At 35.7% G+C, this 17,297-nt stretch overlaps 2 protein-coding genes across 2 annotated transcripts; one reads left to right on the forward strand and one right to left on the reverse strand.

The window, feature by feature from the left end:
- Nucleotides 1-2,069: 2,069 nt before the first annotated feature.
- On the reverse strand, nucleotides 2,070-7,375 carry LOC121735738. The gene is made up of 4 exons (XM_042126652.1): nucleotides 6,863-7,375; nucleotides 6,017-6,399; nucleotides 3,846-3,936; nucleotides 2,070-2,416 (listed from the first exon to the last, which is right to left on the reverse strand). The coding sequence occupies exons 1-4, from the start codon at nucleotides 7,163-7,165 to the stop codon at nucleotides 2,096-2,098; spliced, it is 1,098 nt and encodes a 365-aa protein (XP_041982586.1). The 5' UTR covers nucleotides 7,166-7,375; the 3' UTR covers nucleotides 2,070-2,095.
- Nucleotides 7,376-9,332: 1,957 nt separating this feature from the next.
- On the forward strand, nucleotides 9,333-17,021 carry LOC121735739 (abasic site processing protein HMCES). The gene is made up of 5 exons (XM_042126654.1): nucleotides 9,333-9,487; nucleotides 9,569-9,803; nucleotides 9,878-10,078; nucleotides 10,506-10,718; nucleotides 16,750-17,021. The coding sequence occupies exons 1-5, from the start codon at nucleotides 9,468-9,470 to the stop codon at nucleotides 16,996-16,998; spliced, it is 918 nt and encodes a 305-aa protein (XP_041982588.1). The 5' UTR covers nucleotides 9,333-9,467; the 3' UTR covers nucleotides 16,999-17,021.
- Nucleotides 17,022-17,297: the final 276 nt, after the last annotated feature.

The raw sequence follows: 17,297 nt of genomic DNA on the forward strand, positions 1-17,297 counted from the left end.
GTTTGTATTAAATATTTTGTATAACCTTTGCCAATTGAATTAAAAATTTCTGATATTAAGGGGAGGTTATCCCTAAATTAGCAGGTCGATGTCTGTCAGTGCGAATATCGACGTAAATGACATTAAAATAACATTAATATCAGCGCGCCTTGTACAGTGGCGGTTACGACGCTCGCCGCGTCCATGATAGGGCGAAATAGGAGAAAAAACCTTTTTACTTAGATAAAAAATAGTATAACTAAACATGTATCCGTAAATTTCCCTGTAAAACTTTAATAGTAATCGAACTATCCAAATAATTTTTTGATTGAGTCCCTGTAAGTCTTATAGAACTCAAAATGTTTTTAAAATCGAGGTTGTTTCGGATTTTTTTTTATCGAGTAAAATTATCTGTATTGTGTTTCTAACCATAAAAGTCACTAGTTAAAAAATGTATCTATACATGTATATATTTTTCAGTATTTTTTAATGACGCTCTCTTTAAAAATTACTCATTCTAGAAACGTGAATTTGGAATAACCTAGCCTTAAGCTGTATTTGTCCCGCTCTGACAAAAAAAATAATGGTCACGTTATGCACAAAAATATTTACAAAGGAATTAAAAAGTTTTATACGTGGGAGAGCCATGCTTCGGCACGAATGGGCCGGCTCGACCGGAGAACTACCACGTTCTCACAGAAAACCGGCGTGAAACAGCGCTTGCGCTGTGTTTCGCCGAGTGAGTGAGTTTACCGGAGGCCCGATCCCTTACCCTATTCCCTTCCCTACCCTCCCCTATTCCCTTCCCTACCCTCCCCTATTCCCTTCCCTACCCTCCCCTATTCCCTTCCCTCTTAAAAGGCCGGCAACGCACCTGCAGCTCATCTGATGCTGCGAGTGTCCATGGGCGACGGAAGTTGCTTTCCATCAGGTGACCCGTTTGCTCGTTTGCCCCCCTTATTTCATTAAAAAATGTTTAGTTGCGTCTATATTATCGCAAGCCAGCGATTTGTTTTAAACTATTGAAGTACCAGGAGCGCATAACGTATGAAGAGGTGTTTGCATTATTCTAGACATACTTTACGGATGGGCTCTAATTATAGTGCGAGCTCCGGTAGGAGTAAAAGTGTTCTGTGCCTAATGCCTATATTACCCTTTCCCAATATTACGCCAAAAAGGAGGCCTTGTATTATAGTTATTCACTGCATTAATATTTTTATTAGTAACGGGTTCAACAATGAAACAAAACTACTGAATTAAAATTTATTAATCACAGTTAAAAGTACAAATCACCTTAATGCTTGATACTTTTATTTGATTCGTCAAAGAAACTTGTCAAGCTTAAGTAAAGAAAATAAAGACTTAAGAATATTAACTTATTTCTAAATAACCTTTCTTTGTTAGGTATTATTATGAAAATTTAGAACAATAAATATTTATAACAAACTTCACAAAAGTAAAAATAGTCTCTTTACATTTTCGAAGCTGGCAATTTATTCCTTCACAAAATATTATATCTAATCTAACTTAGTTAAGTAGTTTGTTCTTTAACAATTCCTATACTAAAAGATCACTCTTCTATAATACCTACACCTCCCTTACCGAAAACCATAATATGATACAGTAAGAACATAGTTTGTAAATTAAATGATTAAAAAAACTTTTCAAAAGTTGTTATAATCAGTGACGGATTAGCCCTTAAGCAATTGCCTAGGGTATCACGTCTGAGGGGGCACCAGAAGAGTAAAGGTTCAAAGGCCGATTCTAGTTGAGATACGGATAGGGGGGCCCACAGGCATGGATTGCTTAGGGCATCAAGTAGTCTTAATCCGTCACTGGTTATAATGTTGAGAGTAATAAAAGCATAAAATATGACACTTGTTTAAGTGACTCAAGCTCTTAATATAAATTACTTTATATAACTAAAACATAAAATAGAAAGCAGTAACATTTTCTTGTGTGTATGTCTATGATATTAAATTATGTACCTATGTTATAATTTTATGAGAACCAGAAAACAACATGCAAATCAAGAACTTACGAATCATATTTTATTTCTAAAAAAAATTAACAGTATAACGAAAACAACACATAAATGCGTGTGTTTTAAAAATAATTAAAACACTATCGGTTCGTAATTAAAATTTTGCAGTTGCAAGTTTTGGATGAAAAGCGATGAGACAGTCGGTGCATCCTTCTTGTCATTTATTATTGAGTCGACTGCGCTGTCTGGTGACTTATTTCCTGTGTCCGGGTCGAGCAGCTTGATGGCTTTAACTGCTTCCTCCTGTCCCTGCACCGCTGCCAGTTTGAGGAGACGCTTTGCTGTCACGTGGTCACGGGGTAGGCCTCCCCGCCCCTGGCCGTAGTAAACTCCCAGGTTGAATAGTGCGCCAGCGTGGTGCATTGACGCAGCGGTACGGTATAGCCCCATGGCCTAGAAATATTGTAATTTGTAAGTTCACATAGTGCTTGTTCAGACGCAGCGGGAGCCGCGCGGTTTGGACCCGTGCGTTTTATCCGCTCCCGTGTAGAAACCGAGCGGTTAGAGTTAACGCTGCGCGCTGTAATATAACGGCTTTTTTTTCGTTGCGGATATGAATTTAGTATGGAAACTGCAGATCGCCGTGCGGCGACCGCATCTTGAAGTCGGTCTTCATTGCAAAATGCGATCTGTCTATGGCCGGCCAAACATCTAAAAAATGATAGGATGCGGGGAACTCGCATGCATATGATATCCGCGCAGCGATAACTAGTCTAAGCGATTAGTTGAGAATGGCGAAATATAGAGATAAGGGTCATAAAAATACGTGCGATAGCTCATTAGATTCGGGAAGACGTCTAGAAAAATGTATCGGAAGCGTGTATTAGCACACAAAAAATTGCAAAAGTTATAAGCAAATGAGGTTGCAAAAAAAAAGGTATTATGTTTTTTGTTAAAAACTCCAAAACTATTATCATTTAAGAAATTTTTAAAAAAGATTTTTAAAGAAGAGGAAATTTCCATAAAAAAATCCCAACTCCCGGAATTCTATCTCTATCCATACTAATAGTTTCGGAGCTTTTAACAAAAAACATAATACCTTTTTTTTTGCAACCTAATTTGCTTATAACTTTTGCAATTTTTTGTGTGCTAATACACGCTTCCGATACATTTTTCTAGACGTCTTCCCGAATCTAATGAGCTATCGCACGTATTTTTATGACCCTTATCTCTATATTTCACCATTCTCAACTTATCGCTTAGACTAAACACGCATGACAGGAAAAAGGACCTTTAAATACAAGGTGTAACAAAACTAAGTGATAATACTTTAGGGTGTGTACATGTTCCTTGTAGAGAGTTCACTGTGAAAGTAGCATCTTTAGTCCAGCTTTAGATAATATAGCCAGACACAACACAGATAATATTATCACATCACAATACTGTTACATAGTGATTGGTATTTATGATAATCTTATCTACTAAAATGTTTTTGATGTAACTCTAATATACTATATAACTTTATTATTATGGTTTCAGTAAAACATAAACTATAAACATCACTCAGTATCTGAATGGATTATCAACTAGATGTGCTGCATAAATTGGTTTATCGCAAGGGAACCATACATTTTCCTGTGGTAAAAACTATCATAAGTCCTTTTGTAGGACACGAAGTGTCACCATACAAAATTTCATCATTATCTTTTCATTTTGGGAGAAGATGCAAAAGATTGAAAAACAGATTCAATCTTGGATTTATAATATTAGTATGGTTGTTAAGACTTGTTAGAATGGGATGAGCTGAAAGCCGCTATCTTAATAGGAACACATTATCCACTGAACTGGTGTAAATATACATTAAAAAATATATAGAACTCACTATTTTCTCATCAACGGGCACCCCTCGTCCCATCTCATAACACAATGCCAAGTTGTAGATGGCTGGAGCGTGATTGCGACTAGCTGCAGATCTAAAACAATTTTTTTAAACATAATATTTTTTAAATAACTATTTTTAATTCAAATTTTGTAAAAAGTTTAAATTCCTAGAATGTTTTAATATTTTACTGGGGCATAGGATCCGACGGAGTTTATAACATAAGTCAATAGTAAAATAGAATATGCTGCATTGCCGGAGTGGCGACGCATTACGCATAGTGTATCTTGTAATCAAAACAAAATGAAAATTATTTTTTTGCTTAGTAAAAAAAATATTTTCATCTTTGCAACCCCCTTTCGGATGAAAATGATCCTAACTCAGAAAATAGCACCAGAGTCAATAATAAAATAAGCAAACATAAATTCTGTTGACCTGAAACGTGTTAATAACATTTGTCAACATAATATTTTGTTTGCATAACCACATTACTTTGTCTATTTTACAAGTTAACAATTTCTATATTATCCAGTGAGGCATGATGGCCTGCCTGAGGCTGAAAGTATTATTAGGTCTTGTCAATAAAATAACAAAGTTATTTTGCCTGCCTAGGCAAAATATGAAGGCAGAGAATTAAAAAAAGTAAGTCACATTTTATGGCACTGAAGCTTAAAAACATACAAATCTATTAAACTCAGTCAGCAGAATCTTATTTAAAAGATATTAAAAAAATTAAGAAAGTTTTACCCCATATCAGTTTTTTTAGTGATTCTAGGGATATAGCAGTAACAACTTATACATGTCGCAGGGAAAAGAAGATATCAGGGATATCCCGAAATCCCTAGGGATATCACGAAATCGCGGTAGATACCGAATATTCTTGTTTCTTACGTCTTCTTACTAAACAAATCTGGTGATATGTCATTTCACTAAACTAAATCTAGTGAAATGTCAGAAAAGCGGATACCGCCGAATAAAAATCGAGCTACGCATTTCTCTCGCTCGCTCTAATACCCACACGGGCACTAGTGGGAGTGAAACAAATGCGTCGGTCGAGCTGGCGCGGCTCGTGTGTTTTTTTAACCGACTTCCAAAAAGGAGAAGGTTACTCAATTAACCGTATATATGTTCTTTTTTTATGTTTTAGTCGTTAAATTATTACGTGTACGTTAAGTTTGAATGCTATTTTCTAAATATCACCTTTTACGACTCTCGAGTTTCAACATTTTTTATTATTTTCGAGACTTACGCGCATGTTACTTGCATGGTTCGATAGCCTGTTAAATGTATATTTTGGGGATATTAATAACTCCCTTCACGCTGATAATGCCCCATTCGCGTTAAGAGGGCGACTAACGCAAAAACGACCGTATGGTCGAATTGAGTAACCTTCTCCTTTTTGGAAGTCGGTTAAAAAACACACGAGCCGCGCCAGCTCGAGCAACGCATTTGTTTCACTCCCTAGTGCCAGTGTGGGTATTAGAGCGAGCGAGAGAAATGCGTAGCTCGATTTTTATTCGGCGGTATCTGATTTTCTGACATTTCACTAGATTTAGTTTAGTAAAATGACATATCACTAGATTTGTTTAGTAAGAAGACGTAAGAAACAAGAATATTCGGTATCTACCGCGATTTCGTGATATGCCTAGGGATTTTGGGATATCCCTGATATCTTCTTTTCCCTGCGACATACATATATCTTATTAGCTTTTACTGAAACATAGCTTTTGTAATAAGAAAATATAAGGAAAATAACTAAGGCAACATACATATTGATAAAAACTAGAAAACTAAAATGGAACTGGATCTGACATATAACAAGAACAGACAATGGGAAAAAATGGACCAAGGACATGATGGAATGGTATTCTAAACAAGGGAAAAGGCGAAAAGGATGTCAGACCAAACAATGGGAGGATGACTTTCCAAAAGGATGGAGGAGATTTGCCAGGGACAGAGACAAATGGAAGGAAATGGGGGAGGCCTATGTCGAAGGACAACCTGACTAAATGTGTTTTTCTTGTTTTGCTATAAAAATTGTATGGTTAAGTCAGTGAATAAAGGCTTTATTTATTTATAGCTTTTGTGCTTTGATGCACAGCATAATTATGCTCTTAAAATAGATTACGGATTATAAAGGACTTTTAGATTTTACCCCACCATCCCATACTTACCTCAATAAGCTCAAGCCATTATCGTAATTTCCATTTTCAATTTCGGATAACCCCAGTTGATTCTCAATAGAGTTGAGTACTTGACCCAAGTCGTCATCAATTGATCCACTGTGGCTGGTCCAAACTCCGCTACTGGTGTGGGCCTCTGACCTATCATCGCTACTGTCATTAGACACAGCATACACTTGCGAACCCCCAAGAAACTTTTCTATTTGAGAACTCAAATTCAAGTTGAGCACAGATTTCTTTGAGTATTGTGCAGGCAAGGAATCTAATATGTTGTGTATTTTGGGTACACAATACTTCTTCTTGTCCTTGCGATTCTTCTTGACGTTAAGATGGATGAGATGACTCGTGTACCATGAGAACACAAGTGCACTGCTCTGTAAATCAAAGTGGGTAATGAAGTTTACTATTTTCTAAATAAATACACTGTTTCTATGAATATGTACAAGTGATTTATTTTGTTTTAAATTGTTTGTGCAATTTTGTTTTTGTCCTCTAAATTTATTTGTAACCAATCAATATTCCTTTTCCCATATTGTCCAGGGTAACATGACATGGGAAAAAGAGTAAAGGTAGACAGAGAAAAAGGTGGACCGATGATTTTAAACCAATTGCTGGAGTAACTCGGAGTAGAGTTGCTATAGAATGGAAGAGACTAGAGGCCTTTGCCAAATGGCAATCAGATAATATTGATAAAGTTACTAGATAACTAACATAATATTTATAAACATTGCTGTAATTCTGAAATAAAAGTTATATTATTATTATAATCAATATGCTGGCCGTATCTCCTGTAAATCCTTCTATGCTAAAAATAACTAAAGTGCATGTGATATTTACCCATGCAATGGCACCGATCCAAGTGCGATTCAGATGTTCGAAGTTCCATCGTTTTTGATTTGTATCGTTCTCTTTGTAAAATGAATTCCAGCACTTCCGTGGATTGAACCAACAACAAGGCGATTCGTTGTGTCTTTCCTTCTTATCGAACTTTGCAAAAAACTCGCACCACGGAGGATTGATTCCCGCCGAACTGCACTTATCATACTGATTTGCTCCTCTCTCTACGGTGTCTCTGAAGCGGCGAGTTCCACATTTCCACATGTTTCTTACGAATATAGAAGACTTACGGAAAGAAAACATACAAACGTCGGGTCTATTTAAAGATAGACTTTGGCTGCCATTTTTGTGTTTTGGAAAACACTTTTCCGTCGGGATATCACAAGAAAATTATACTATTTTGAATAATATGGAGGGCTGTTACACTTTTCTTCCAAAATATTATATAGAAAGTCGCCTAGCGACCTTCACATACAATATATTTTTATTTTTTACGATCCCAATATTAACCAAAAATATTACTGACATAACTGACACTTTTGACATGTGTCAGACGTGAAGCATTTTTTTTTTTCTTATTAAGGTACTTCGGCTATATAATATTGGGATTTGGGCGTCGACTGTCGACTCAGCTGTCGAGTGTCGCCTGTCGAGTAACTAAAGTTACATAATAATTAATATTAGGGAGATCGCAGACGACAGACTTTTTGTGCGATCGAGTCTGCGGCGCGGCGCAGACTCGATCGCACAAAAAGTCTGTCGTCTAATTTAGTTGACTACTTATCTACTACGTGTAAACCAGCCATAAGTGAATGCGGTGTCGTCGCTGAAATCTTCGCTCATGTGAAAACGTCCAAACGACAGCCTGTGTGCCGCGGCCGTCTGCCGTGCAGTTCTTAAATCGTGTCGTGTCGTGTCTCGTGTGAAAACGCTCTTATGGTTGTAACTTGGTATATATTAAGTCTATGCTTGTAGCCAAGGGCAAGTTGTAGGCTGTAGCCACTTGTAGCACTTTAGAAAAGCTGTCAAATATGAAATATGTATACTGGCTGCGTTCCAGATGACGTTAATTTTGACCAAAACGCTCAAAACGTCCCCTTCTGCCGTTCCCTTTGGTGACCGGGGTCGTTTTGATCGCGGCTATGACGTCACTCATGACGTCATCATTTTCGCTCAAAACGACCCTCGACGAAGATGGGTCAAAGTGGGCGTTCTAGTTTTTTTTTTTAAATTTTAACGTAACTATATCGCTAAAGCCATGTTCGGAAAGTTTTCAGGAGAGAGTAGAGACAAAAAAACTTTATGTTATTTCATTACAAATAATATTTATAGTACTTAAATAAATTAAATAACATTTAATGAAATATTTTTATTGGAAAATAAATGGTTTTAAATGAAAGGTCAAATGATTTCTTATAAAATATTATAATAATTAATACTAATTTTCATCTCTCCTATACCTGTTGATTTATTCGTACTTGACTAAACATTATGCGGTATTGTTACCTAACGTTTATATGTATATTGTGACAATTATAGTCAATATTCAAAGTATGTGGATTTGTTATTAAAATATGATTCAATGTGAAAACTCAAATATAATAAAAGTTTAACTATATTAAAATATGATTACAGTAAAAAAATGTAAACTAAAAACCAAACAAATATAATATTATGTATTTTATTTGTAAAATAAATGTAACTATAAACAATAAAATTACTTTTATTTACGACTTGAAGAAAAGGATCATAATATCCAAGTTCGGTTCATTGTACCTATGTATAAAAAAAAATATAGTTCTTTTTTTAAACTTTTCTCAAAACGCTCAAAACGATTCATAATCCGTTCCACTTGGGTTTGTATCGCTGACGCTCACATGCTAATGGAACGGGAAAAACTACGGTCTTGAGCGTGAGCATTTCTAACGTCATCTGGAACGCGGGGTCGGTCATCTGAGGTACATTTAACTAATCTGTGGTCATCTGTCCAAAGAAAATTTTTACTCTAGCAAGCATCTGTCTGTGAGTGTCGCAGTGTTCCCAACTTAGGGGTTTTCCCCCCAGATTTAGGGGTTAAATAAGTGAGATGGGATTTTTTTAGGGGTCTAAAATTTTTAGGGGTATTTTCAGGGATTTTTATACTTTTTAATATTTTTAAATTGTTGATATTAATATTAATTATTTCTTGACCTAGCGACTTCTAGCAACATCTATTACGTAATTCTATGACCACTCTGTGGTGACTGGCGGCAATACTGATGGTCCGATTTACATTAAATCGTAATGATGTCACTTACAAGGTTACTAACATAATTGAAAATCCATTTTTATATATATATACAGATTTTAGGGGGAAAACAGAAAAATTAAGGCGATTTTAGGGGTTTTTGACACCAATTTAGGGATAAATATTTTTGAGAGGTGGTAACACTGGAGTGTCGATTCTACAAACTACTAGTAATCTGTGGTGTCGATGGCGGGATTGAATTTTTAAAACTTTTTATATTTATTTCAATAATGTAATTTAAGTGTTTCAGTGATTTAATATTCCTAAACCTAATACCGATTATTTTACAATACCCCTCCAAATTTTGTCGTTAACATCATGTGTGGTCGTACAGGATTGTAAGTGAGATAATTCATTACCTAAAATCTTTAAAATACGTACGTAAATGTTTCTAATGCTCTATAAAATATTGCCTTCAGGACCCTCAAGCGAAATGAGATTCAGTGCGCATGTAGTTATAAGCCGAGTAAAGAACAAAAATACGTAAAACCACATTGGCTGGATGAACACAACGACGGCAAAGAATACAAACCCTCATACAACATTGCTCCAACAGATGTTACTCCTGTTTTAATTTCATCAAGTAAATATTCTGCACAGACCAGTAGAGTGCTTAAACCTATGATGTGGGGCATTATACCGCCTTGGCACAAGGTACAATTTAGATACATTAAAAATCTTCTTATGATTTAAAGTTCTACATATTATATCGTATTCTATTATTTCAGGATGACTACAAAAATCATAATCTAAGTACAAACAACTGTAGAATAGAGAATGTTAAGAATTCTAAGCTGTATCATCCGATCCTGATGAACGGAGGCAGATGTGTGATTGTTGTCGAAGGTTTTTACGAGTGGCAGACAACAATTAAAGCTAAAGTTAAACAGCCATATTATATTTATAGCAAGCAAGATGACAATGTCCTGGTAGGTATTCTCTTGTTCACGAGTTGAGCCTGAAGAGGCAGAGGTGGTGGGGCTGCGGTTGTGTATCACATGTTTCCTGTAGTCCCACCTTTTTTAGTGGGTAGTCCCTGGTGCATCTTCCATCTGGCCCGGGGAGTCCCACATACCTCGGTGGTCGTCCCCAGACCCCGGGGATGCGTAAACACATTTCCCCAATGCACAAAAAAGATATTCCCTTGTTAAAAATTGTGGAAATAGGAAAGCAGTATATTTGTCAAGTCAATGTATGAATGTTGTGTTGAAAGGAAATAGGAAAGCAGTATATTTGTCAAGTCAATTTCAATAACAGCCAATATATAAATTTCTATGTTCCATTTTCAATTATTCAACACATTTTTTAAACACTTCTTTATTATTAAGTTATTAATTTAAGATAATACTATTTCAGATTGATGATCCTAAAACATGGAATAATATTTATGATGATGGGAATGGATGGAAAGGAGTTAAGTTATTGTATATGGCAGGATTGTACAATGTATGGCAGAGGAACGAAACAGTAATGTATTCATACTCTGTGATAACTATGGAGTCTAACAACACATTTGACTGGTTACATCATAGAATGCCGGCTATTTTAGACACTGAAGAACAAATTGATGTAAGGACTAAAATTATTTATAGGGAACTAGATGTCCCGCGCGGCTTCGCCCGCGTAAATTAGAAATTTTACGGAAACCGTACAGTATTTTCCCATAAAAAATAGCTTATGTCTCTACTCCCTTCACTTGGTTTACTCTATATCTGTGCCAAATATTGCAATCAAAATTGCTCCAGTAGTTCGTAATTTCTAATATTTCCCCGTTTTTCCCACATTTTCCTGAGTTTCTTCGGTCGTATTAGTCTTAGCCTATAGTCTTACTCGATAAATGAGCTATCTAACACTGAAATAATTGTTTAAATTGGACCTGTAGTTCCTGAGATTAACATGTTCAAGCAAACATACTTACTCTTCAGGTTTATAATAGATACTTATAGATTTTTTAATTATAGCTTGACAAACTCGAGTCTCGATCTAAAAGACTATAAAAAGTACCAATAACATGGTATAATATTGTAGTGATGATGATGATGATGTTGATGATGAATGTAATTTGCATAGTAGCAAATGATTTTCGTTCTTAAAACAACGCCGAAGCTCCCAAACTTGTATCTACATATAAAGAATCAGGAGTTCTCTCAGCACCTTCCGAACCACGGTATACCAGGTATACCTTGGTGCAAAATCTTACTTAGTGGTAGCATATGCTTAGAATACTTCTCACGAAACCGAAGTCACCACATGTTTCCCTATAAATTTTGAGGAGTTCCCTCGATTACTTATGGATCCTTCATCAGATCACCACTTTTGTGAATATAATACCAAATTGGAATATTACCCTATATACCAAAAGAAAAATTTTGAAAACCGATTAACAAACGGCGGAGTAATCGTTGAAGATAAGAAAACGAATATAACACCTCCCCCATTTTGAAAGTCAGTTAAAATTGTAGCCTATGTGTTATTCTGATGTATAAGCTATGATATTGCAAAGTTTCATTAAAATCCGTTCAGTAGTTTTTGCGTGAAAGAGTAACAAACATCCATACATCCAAACAAACCTTTAAGCTGCGCGTCCACTGCATCGGAATCGGAGCGTACGGAGCGTCGTCATTTACAAAATGGCGATGGCGTCCACTGCATTCGGATTCCGCATCGGAAATTTAGTTATTAACGTATATGTTACGCTCAAAGACCGAAAACGCTCACTGAGCGAAAAAATGGCTCACAACGCGTTGTGGTAATAGTGAAACGGCCACGACGCGTTCTGGTAATCACAGAAATACCACAAAGCGAAATTCGTGTCGTGGCTGACGTCCTATTCGACCACAATGCGTTGTGGTAATCGAGAAAAGCCATGACGCGTTCTGAGCTTAAATGCTTAAACAGCCACGACGCGAATCCGTGTTGTGGCCCTAATGAAAACGGCCACGACGCGTTCTGAAACCAGGTTAGTTACTCAGGAGTAATTTTATAGCGCCCAAGTGTGTGCGCAATACACAAGAGCACTCTGGTTTCAATGAAACTAGGCCAGTTACGCAAGAGTCAATTTATAGTGCCCAAGTGTGTGCGCAATACACAAGAGCACGTTACGCGGGAGTAATTTTAAAGTGTCCAAGTGTGTGCGCAATACACAAGAGCACTATGGTTTCAATGAAACCAGGCCAGTTGAGCAGAAGTCATTTCATAGTGCCCAAGTGTGTGTGCAATACACAAGAGCACTCTGGTTTCAATAAAACCAGGCCAGGTACGCATGAGTTATTTTATAGTGCCCAAGTGTGTGCGAAACACACAGGAGCACTCTGGTTGTTACGCAGGAGTTATGTTATAGTGCCCAAGTGTGTGCGCAATATAAAAGAGCACTCTGGTTTCAATGAAACCAGGCCAGTTAAGCAGGAGTAATTTTATAGTGCCCAAGTGTGTGCGCAATACACAAGAGCACTCTGGTTTTAATGAAATCAGGCCGGTTAAGCAGTAGTAATTTTATAGTGCCCAAGTGTGTGCGCAATACACAAGAGTACTATTCTTTACTCTCATAACCCAATGGAGCGCTGGCGAGTGATCAGGTGCAGGACCGACTTTTACACGCGCACACACGTGGGCACTATAAAATTACTTCTGCGTAACTAGCCTGGTTTCATTGAAACCAGAGTGCTCTTGTGTATTGCGCACACACTTGGGCACTATAAAATTACTCCTGCGTAACTGGCCTGGTTTCATTGAAACCAGAGTGCTCTTGTGTATTGCTCACACACTTGGGCACTATAAAATTACCCCTGCGTAACTGGGCTAGTTTCATTGAAACCAGAGTGGTCTTGTGTATTGCGCACACACTTTTTTTTTAATGAAATAAGGGGGCAAACGAGCAGACCGGTCACCTGATGGAAAGCAACTTCCGTCGCCCATGGACACTCGTAGCATCAGAAGAGCTGCAGGTACGTTGCCGGCCTATTAAGAGGGAATAGGATAATTATAGGGGAGGGTAGGGATGGGAAGGGAAGGGAAGAGTATATGGTAGGGGATTGGGCCTCCGGTAAACTAACTCACTCGGCGAAACACAGCGCTCACGCCGGTTTTCTGTGAGAACGTGGTATTTCTCCAGTCGAGCCGGCCCATTCGTGCCGAAGCATGGCTCTCCCACGTATAAACTTGGGCGCTATAAAATTACTCCTGCGGAACACGGCCTGGTTTCAGAACGCGTCGTGGCCCTTTTCATTAGGGCCACAACACGAATTCGCGTCTTGGCTGTTTTTAAACGCGTCATGGTTTTACTTGATTACCACAACGCGTTGTGGTCGAATAGCACGTCAGCCACGATACGTTGTGAGCTATTTTTTCGCTCACTGAGCGTTTTCGGTCTTTGAGCGTAACATATATATGAAATGTGTGCGTTAACGCTTTGGAGTTAAGGTTGGATTTGCTATGTTCAGTTTTGATACTTTGTTTCGATGCGCTTTGACTCTGCACTAAATATATAAATTGACCCATAGACGCGGCTGCGGATGACGTCATCGGCATAAATTCCGGTCTCAGGCGCAGAAATGCCGATCCAGTGCACGCAGTACCATACAAATCAATACAAAGCAACAAATCCGTACGCTCCGTACGCTCCGATTCCGATCCAGTGCACGCGCAGCTTTATAATATTAGTAGGATCTATATCTTTGGGAATCATCTACTACTACCACTACTACTTATCTGCCTATACTGATCCATAATGTGAAATATGAGGGCATTTTCAAAAAAATGTGTACCCCTGGTTTTTACCTTGTCCCTTGACTTCGCTACAGATTATTTGTAAAAAATTACATACTAACATTTTGTAATTTTAATGTAGGAGCAAAAACAAGTTTTCTTTTATTAAAATACATTCACGTTTGTATAAAATTTTATTTAGTATGAGATTTATAAGGGTTTTTAAGTACCGAAACCTATTAAATTCACCTGTCCCCTTCCCAGAAGTTGTAACAAAATCTTTAATAAGTAACTATTTTTTTTCTTAAAGTAAGTTACTTAAAAAATATATGTTAGATTCCTAAATACTTAATGTATCAATTGTTATTGAAAAATCTAACATAATTTAACTACAAATTAATTAAAATTATAATCATGAAAAAACAACCCGGCCGGAATGTTCGGTTTAGTGACCGTTTTTTTTAGTTTTATAAACATACTACAAAAATATTTTCGGCACTAAATGATAGCACTATATTTCATTGTACATCGAGAAACTTCAATTTGAATTTAGTAGTTAAAAATCTGCTACAAGACGCGGACGCAGGTTGGATGGTTCTTCAGGAACGGTTTATTTGTTCAGATAAGTGACCATATTTTGTAAGCATTATTATACTTTCTCCAACTGTTTTTACTGTTGACACGTTGCAAAATTAGCTTAGTATTTAGTAAAAAAAATGAAATTGTGATAACTATTATCGGTTATTTACAAACACTTTAAAAGTAAAAGAAAGTAATATTACGTGACTTCCGACTTGTGACTTTTCGTATGGTCACATATAATGGAACGGACAAGTCACAACAGGCGGAAAGCATAAGGCTTAGTTCACATTTTAAATAAATTATTTTTTTATTCACAGATTTTATTAAGAAAATTGGTGATTTTTAAATTGGTACGATTAACGTACAAATATATTTTTTATTACTTATGTGTTAAGGTGACGCCGCGTTAAAGTAAAAAACCGTTTTGGATATGTTTTAGATTGCTAGTTTTCTTTGCATCTAGACATCATGCATACTTGCATATGCAAATGCATATTATAATGTCACTTTTTAGGCGATAGTGCATATTTTGGCAATTTTGCATATTTCGGTAGTTTAACTTCTATGGGCATTAAGATGGCAATCGGAAAATGTTGGTAGACAATTATTATTGGCGTATAATAAATAAATAAAAACTAAAAAGGCTTTATTTCAAGAAATTAAAAATTTTGATTTTATGAAATTATAAAAATTGGCGCTTTTATTAATGTCACTACCGGAAAAGTCTTAAAAATAATAATAAATTTTAATATTAAGTTACTTTTGATTGATTGATTAAATACTGACAATGAACTTTAATTTTTTAGCTTTAGTCATTGCTGAGAAAAATCGATATCGCTACAGCCAAATTATAAAGGCGTCGACTTTACTTAACAATAACAAATATACTATTTAAAATTTAAGTAAGTACCTAAAAGTTTTATTTTTTTTTAATAATTTTGATTTTATTTCCACTACTTTTCTATCAGTAAAGTTGAAAATCATTTTGTGTCGTTGATATTTGCAGATTTATAATAACTAGACATCAGATTATATGCATTTGCATACTTGCATATGCAAATGCATATAATGTCACTTTTTAGGCGATAGTGCATATTTCGGTAGTTTAACTTCCATGGGCATTAAGATTGCAATCGGAAAATGTTGGTAGAAAATTATTATTGGCGTATAACAAATAAATAAAAAGTCTTTATTTCAAGAAATTAAAAATCCTGGATTTTATGAAATTATAAAAATTGGCGCTTTTATTAATGTCACTACCGGAAAAGTCTTCAAAAAAATAATAAATTTTAATATTAAGTGACTTTTGATTGTGCATATTTTGTGCATATTTCGACCATTTTTCGTGCATATTTGCATGGATATTTCGGCACTTTGATCGTGCATATAATCCGATGTCATTAATAACTTAGGAATTCGTAGACATGTGAACACATCTTTATGATTATGAGATGTTCGTCCCTCTAATTAATGAAGTTAAATCTATGAAATCAAAGAATTTTTTACTTTTATAAGTAGTGCAACAATAAAAATGTTTAAAGAAAAGGTTTTTGTGTTATAAAAACTTCTTTATATATATTAAATATTACTTACTCATGTAAAAAAATGAAAAATAACCTAGTGGATAGGTCACATAGTCACACTATGGATTAAAAATAATTGCTACTCTTGTTGATCCTTGAAATTATCAAATTTTTTTTTAATAAACAATTAAATATGCATTTCATTAGATTAAATTAACGAAGAATTCCATTTATTGCTGTATTTTTTTGTATTAAATTATATTTTACATTTAGTCGCACAACGGAATCTGTTTCGTCGAAAATTCGATTTTGTTTCAATAATATCAGAATAATATAACGTTTTCAGCGTTCTTTTTTACTTATTCCATTAGTTCAATATTTTTCCTTGTATATGACATTCAAATAAAGGTAAATAAATGACCTTAAAAAATATAGACATATTTTTGCAAGGGTACACGTTTTTTTGAAAATGCCCATGAATCAGTTTTAAAGGTAATCTCCATACCAAATTTCAGCAAAATCGGTTCAGTAGTTTGGGTGTGAAGAGACAGACAGACACACTTTCCCATTTATAATATTATTATGGCAGGTGCGGTCCGAAGGGGGGGAGGGGACATGACCCCCAAAATCTAAGGTCAAATTGAAAAATCTCAAAATTTTGCCAAATAAAGGCTAGCTATCCCATGACAGCGATAAATTTTTAGTATAGTGAGTGACCCCTCCAAAATTTCAGGCAGTGACCGCGCCTGTATTATGGTTTTGTAATTATTAAGTAGGTAACTTTATTTCAGTGCTGGCTGGATATTGAAAATGTTCATGCTGATGCTGCGCTTGCTTGTCTAAAACCAGTACAAGCACTAGTATGGCACCCAGTGTCTACACTTGTTAATAATGCAAAGAATAAAGAAGATATCTGCAATAAAAGAGTTGAAACTAAAAATAAGGCGGCTCAAAAAACCCTGACAGATTTTTTTTCAAAAGGCGTTAAAAGAAAATCTAATGAAGATTCTGTTTCTGAATGTAAAATGTCTAAGAAATAAATTATAATCTATTTTTCTTATTATTTATCATCTTTTCTTGATGTAACATTGCAAAGTATACGCTTTCGGATAGTTTCCGATATTAAAATATTGAAACTGACATGGGATTTGGGAATCTCATTGGTCATAGCTCATTAGTCATTAGCATTAGCATTAGCTACGAATAATATTATAAAAACCATTCATTAATCTACAGTCTGTCAAAAAAGTAATGAAATTAAAAAGTGGCAACATCGTAGTGTCATCCCTTTCAAATCAATCTAAGAAAAAGGGGATGACACTACGATGTTGCCACTTTT

This window comes from Aricia agestis, chromosome 18, assembly GCF_905147365.1.
Source record: "Aricia agestis chromosome 18, ilAriAges1.1, whole genome shotgun sequence".
In the NCBI taxonomy this organism is placed as follows: Eukaryota; Metazoa; Arthropoda; class Insecta; order Lepidoptera; family Lycaenidae; genus Aricia; species Aricia agestis.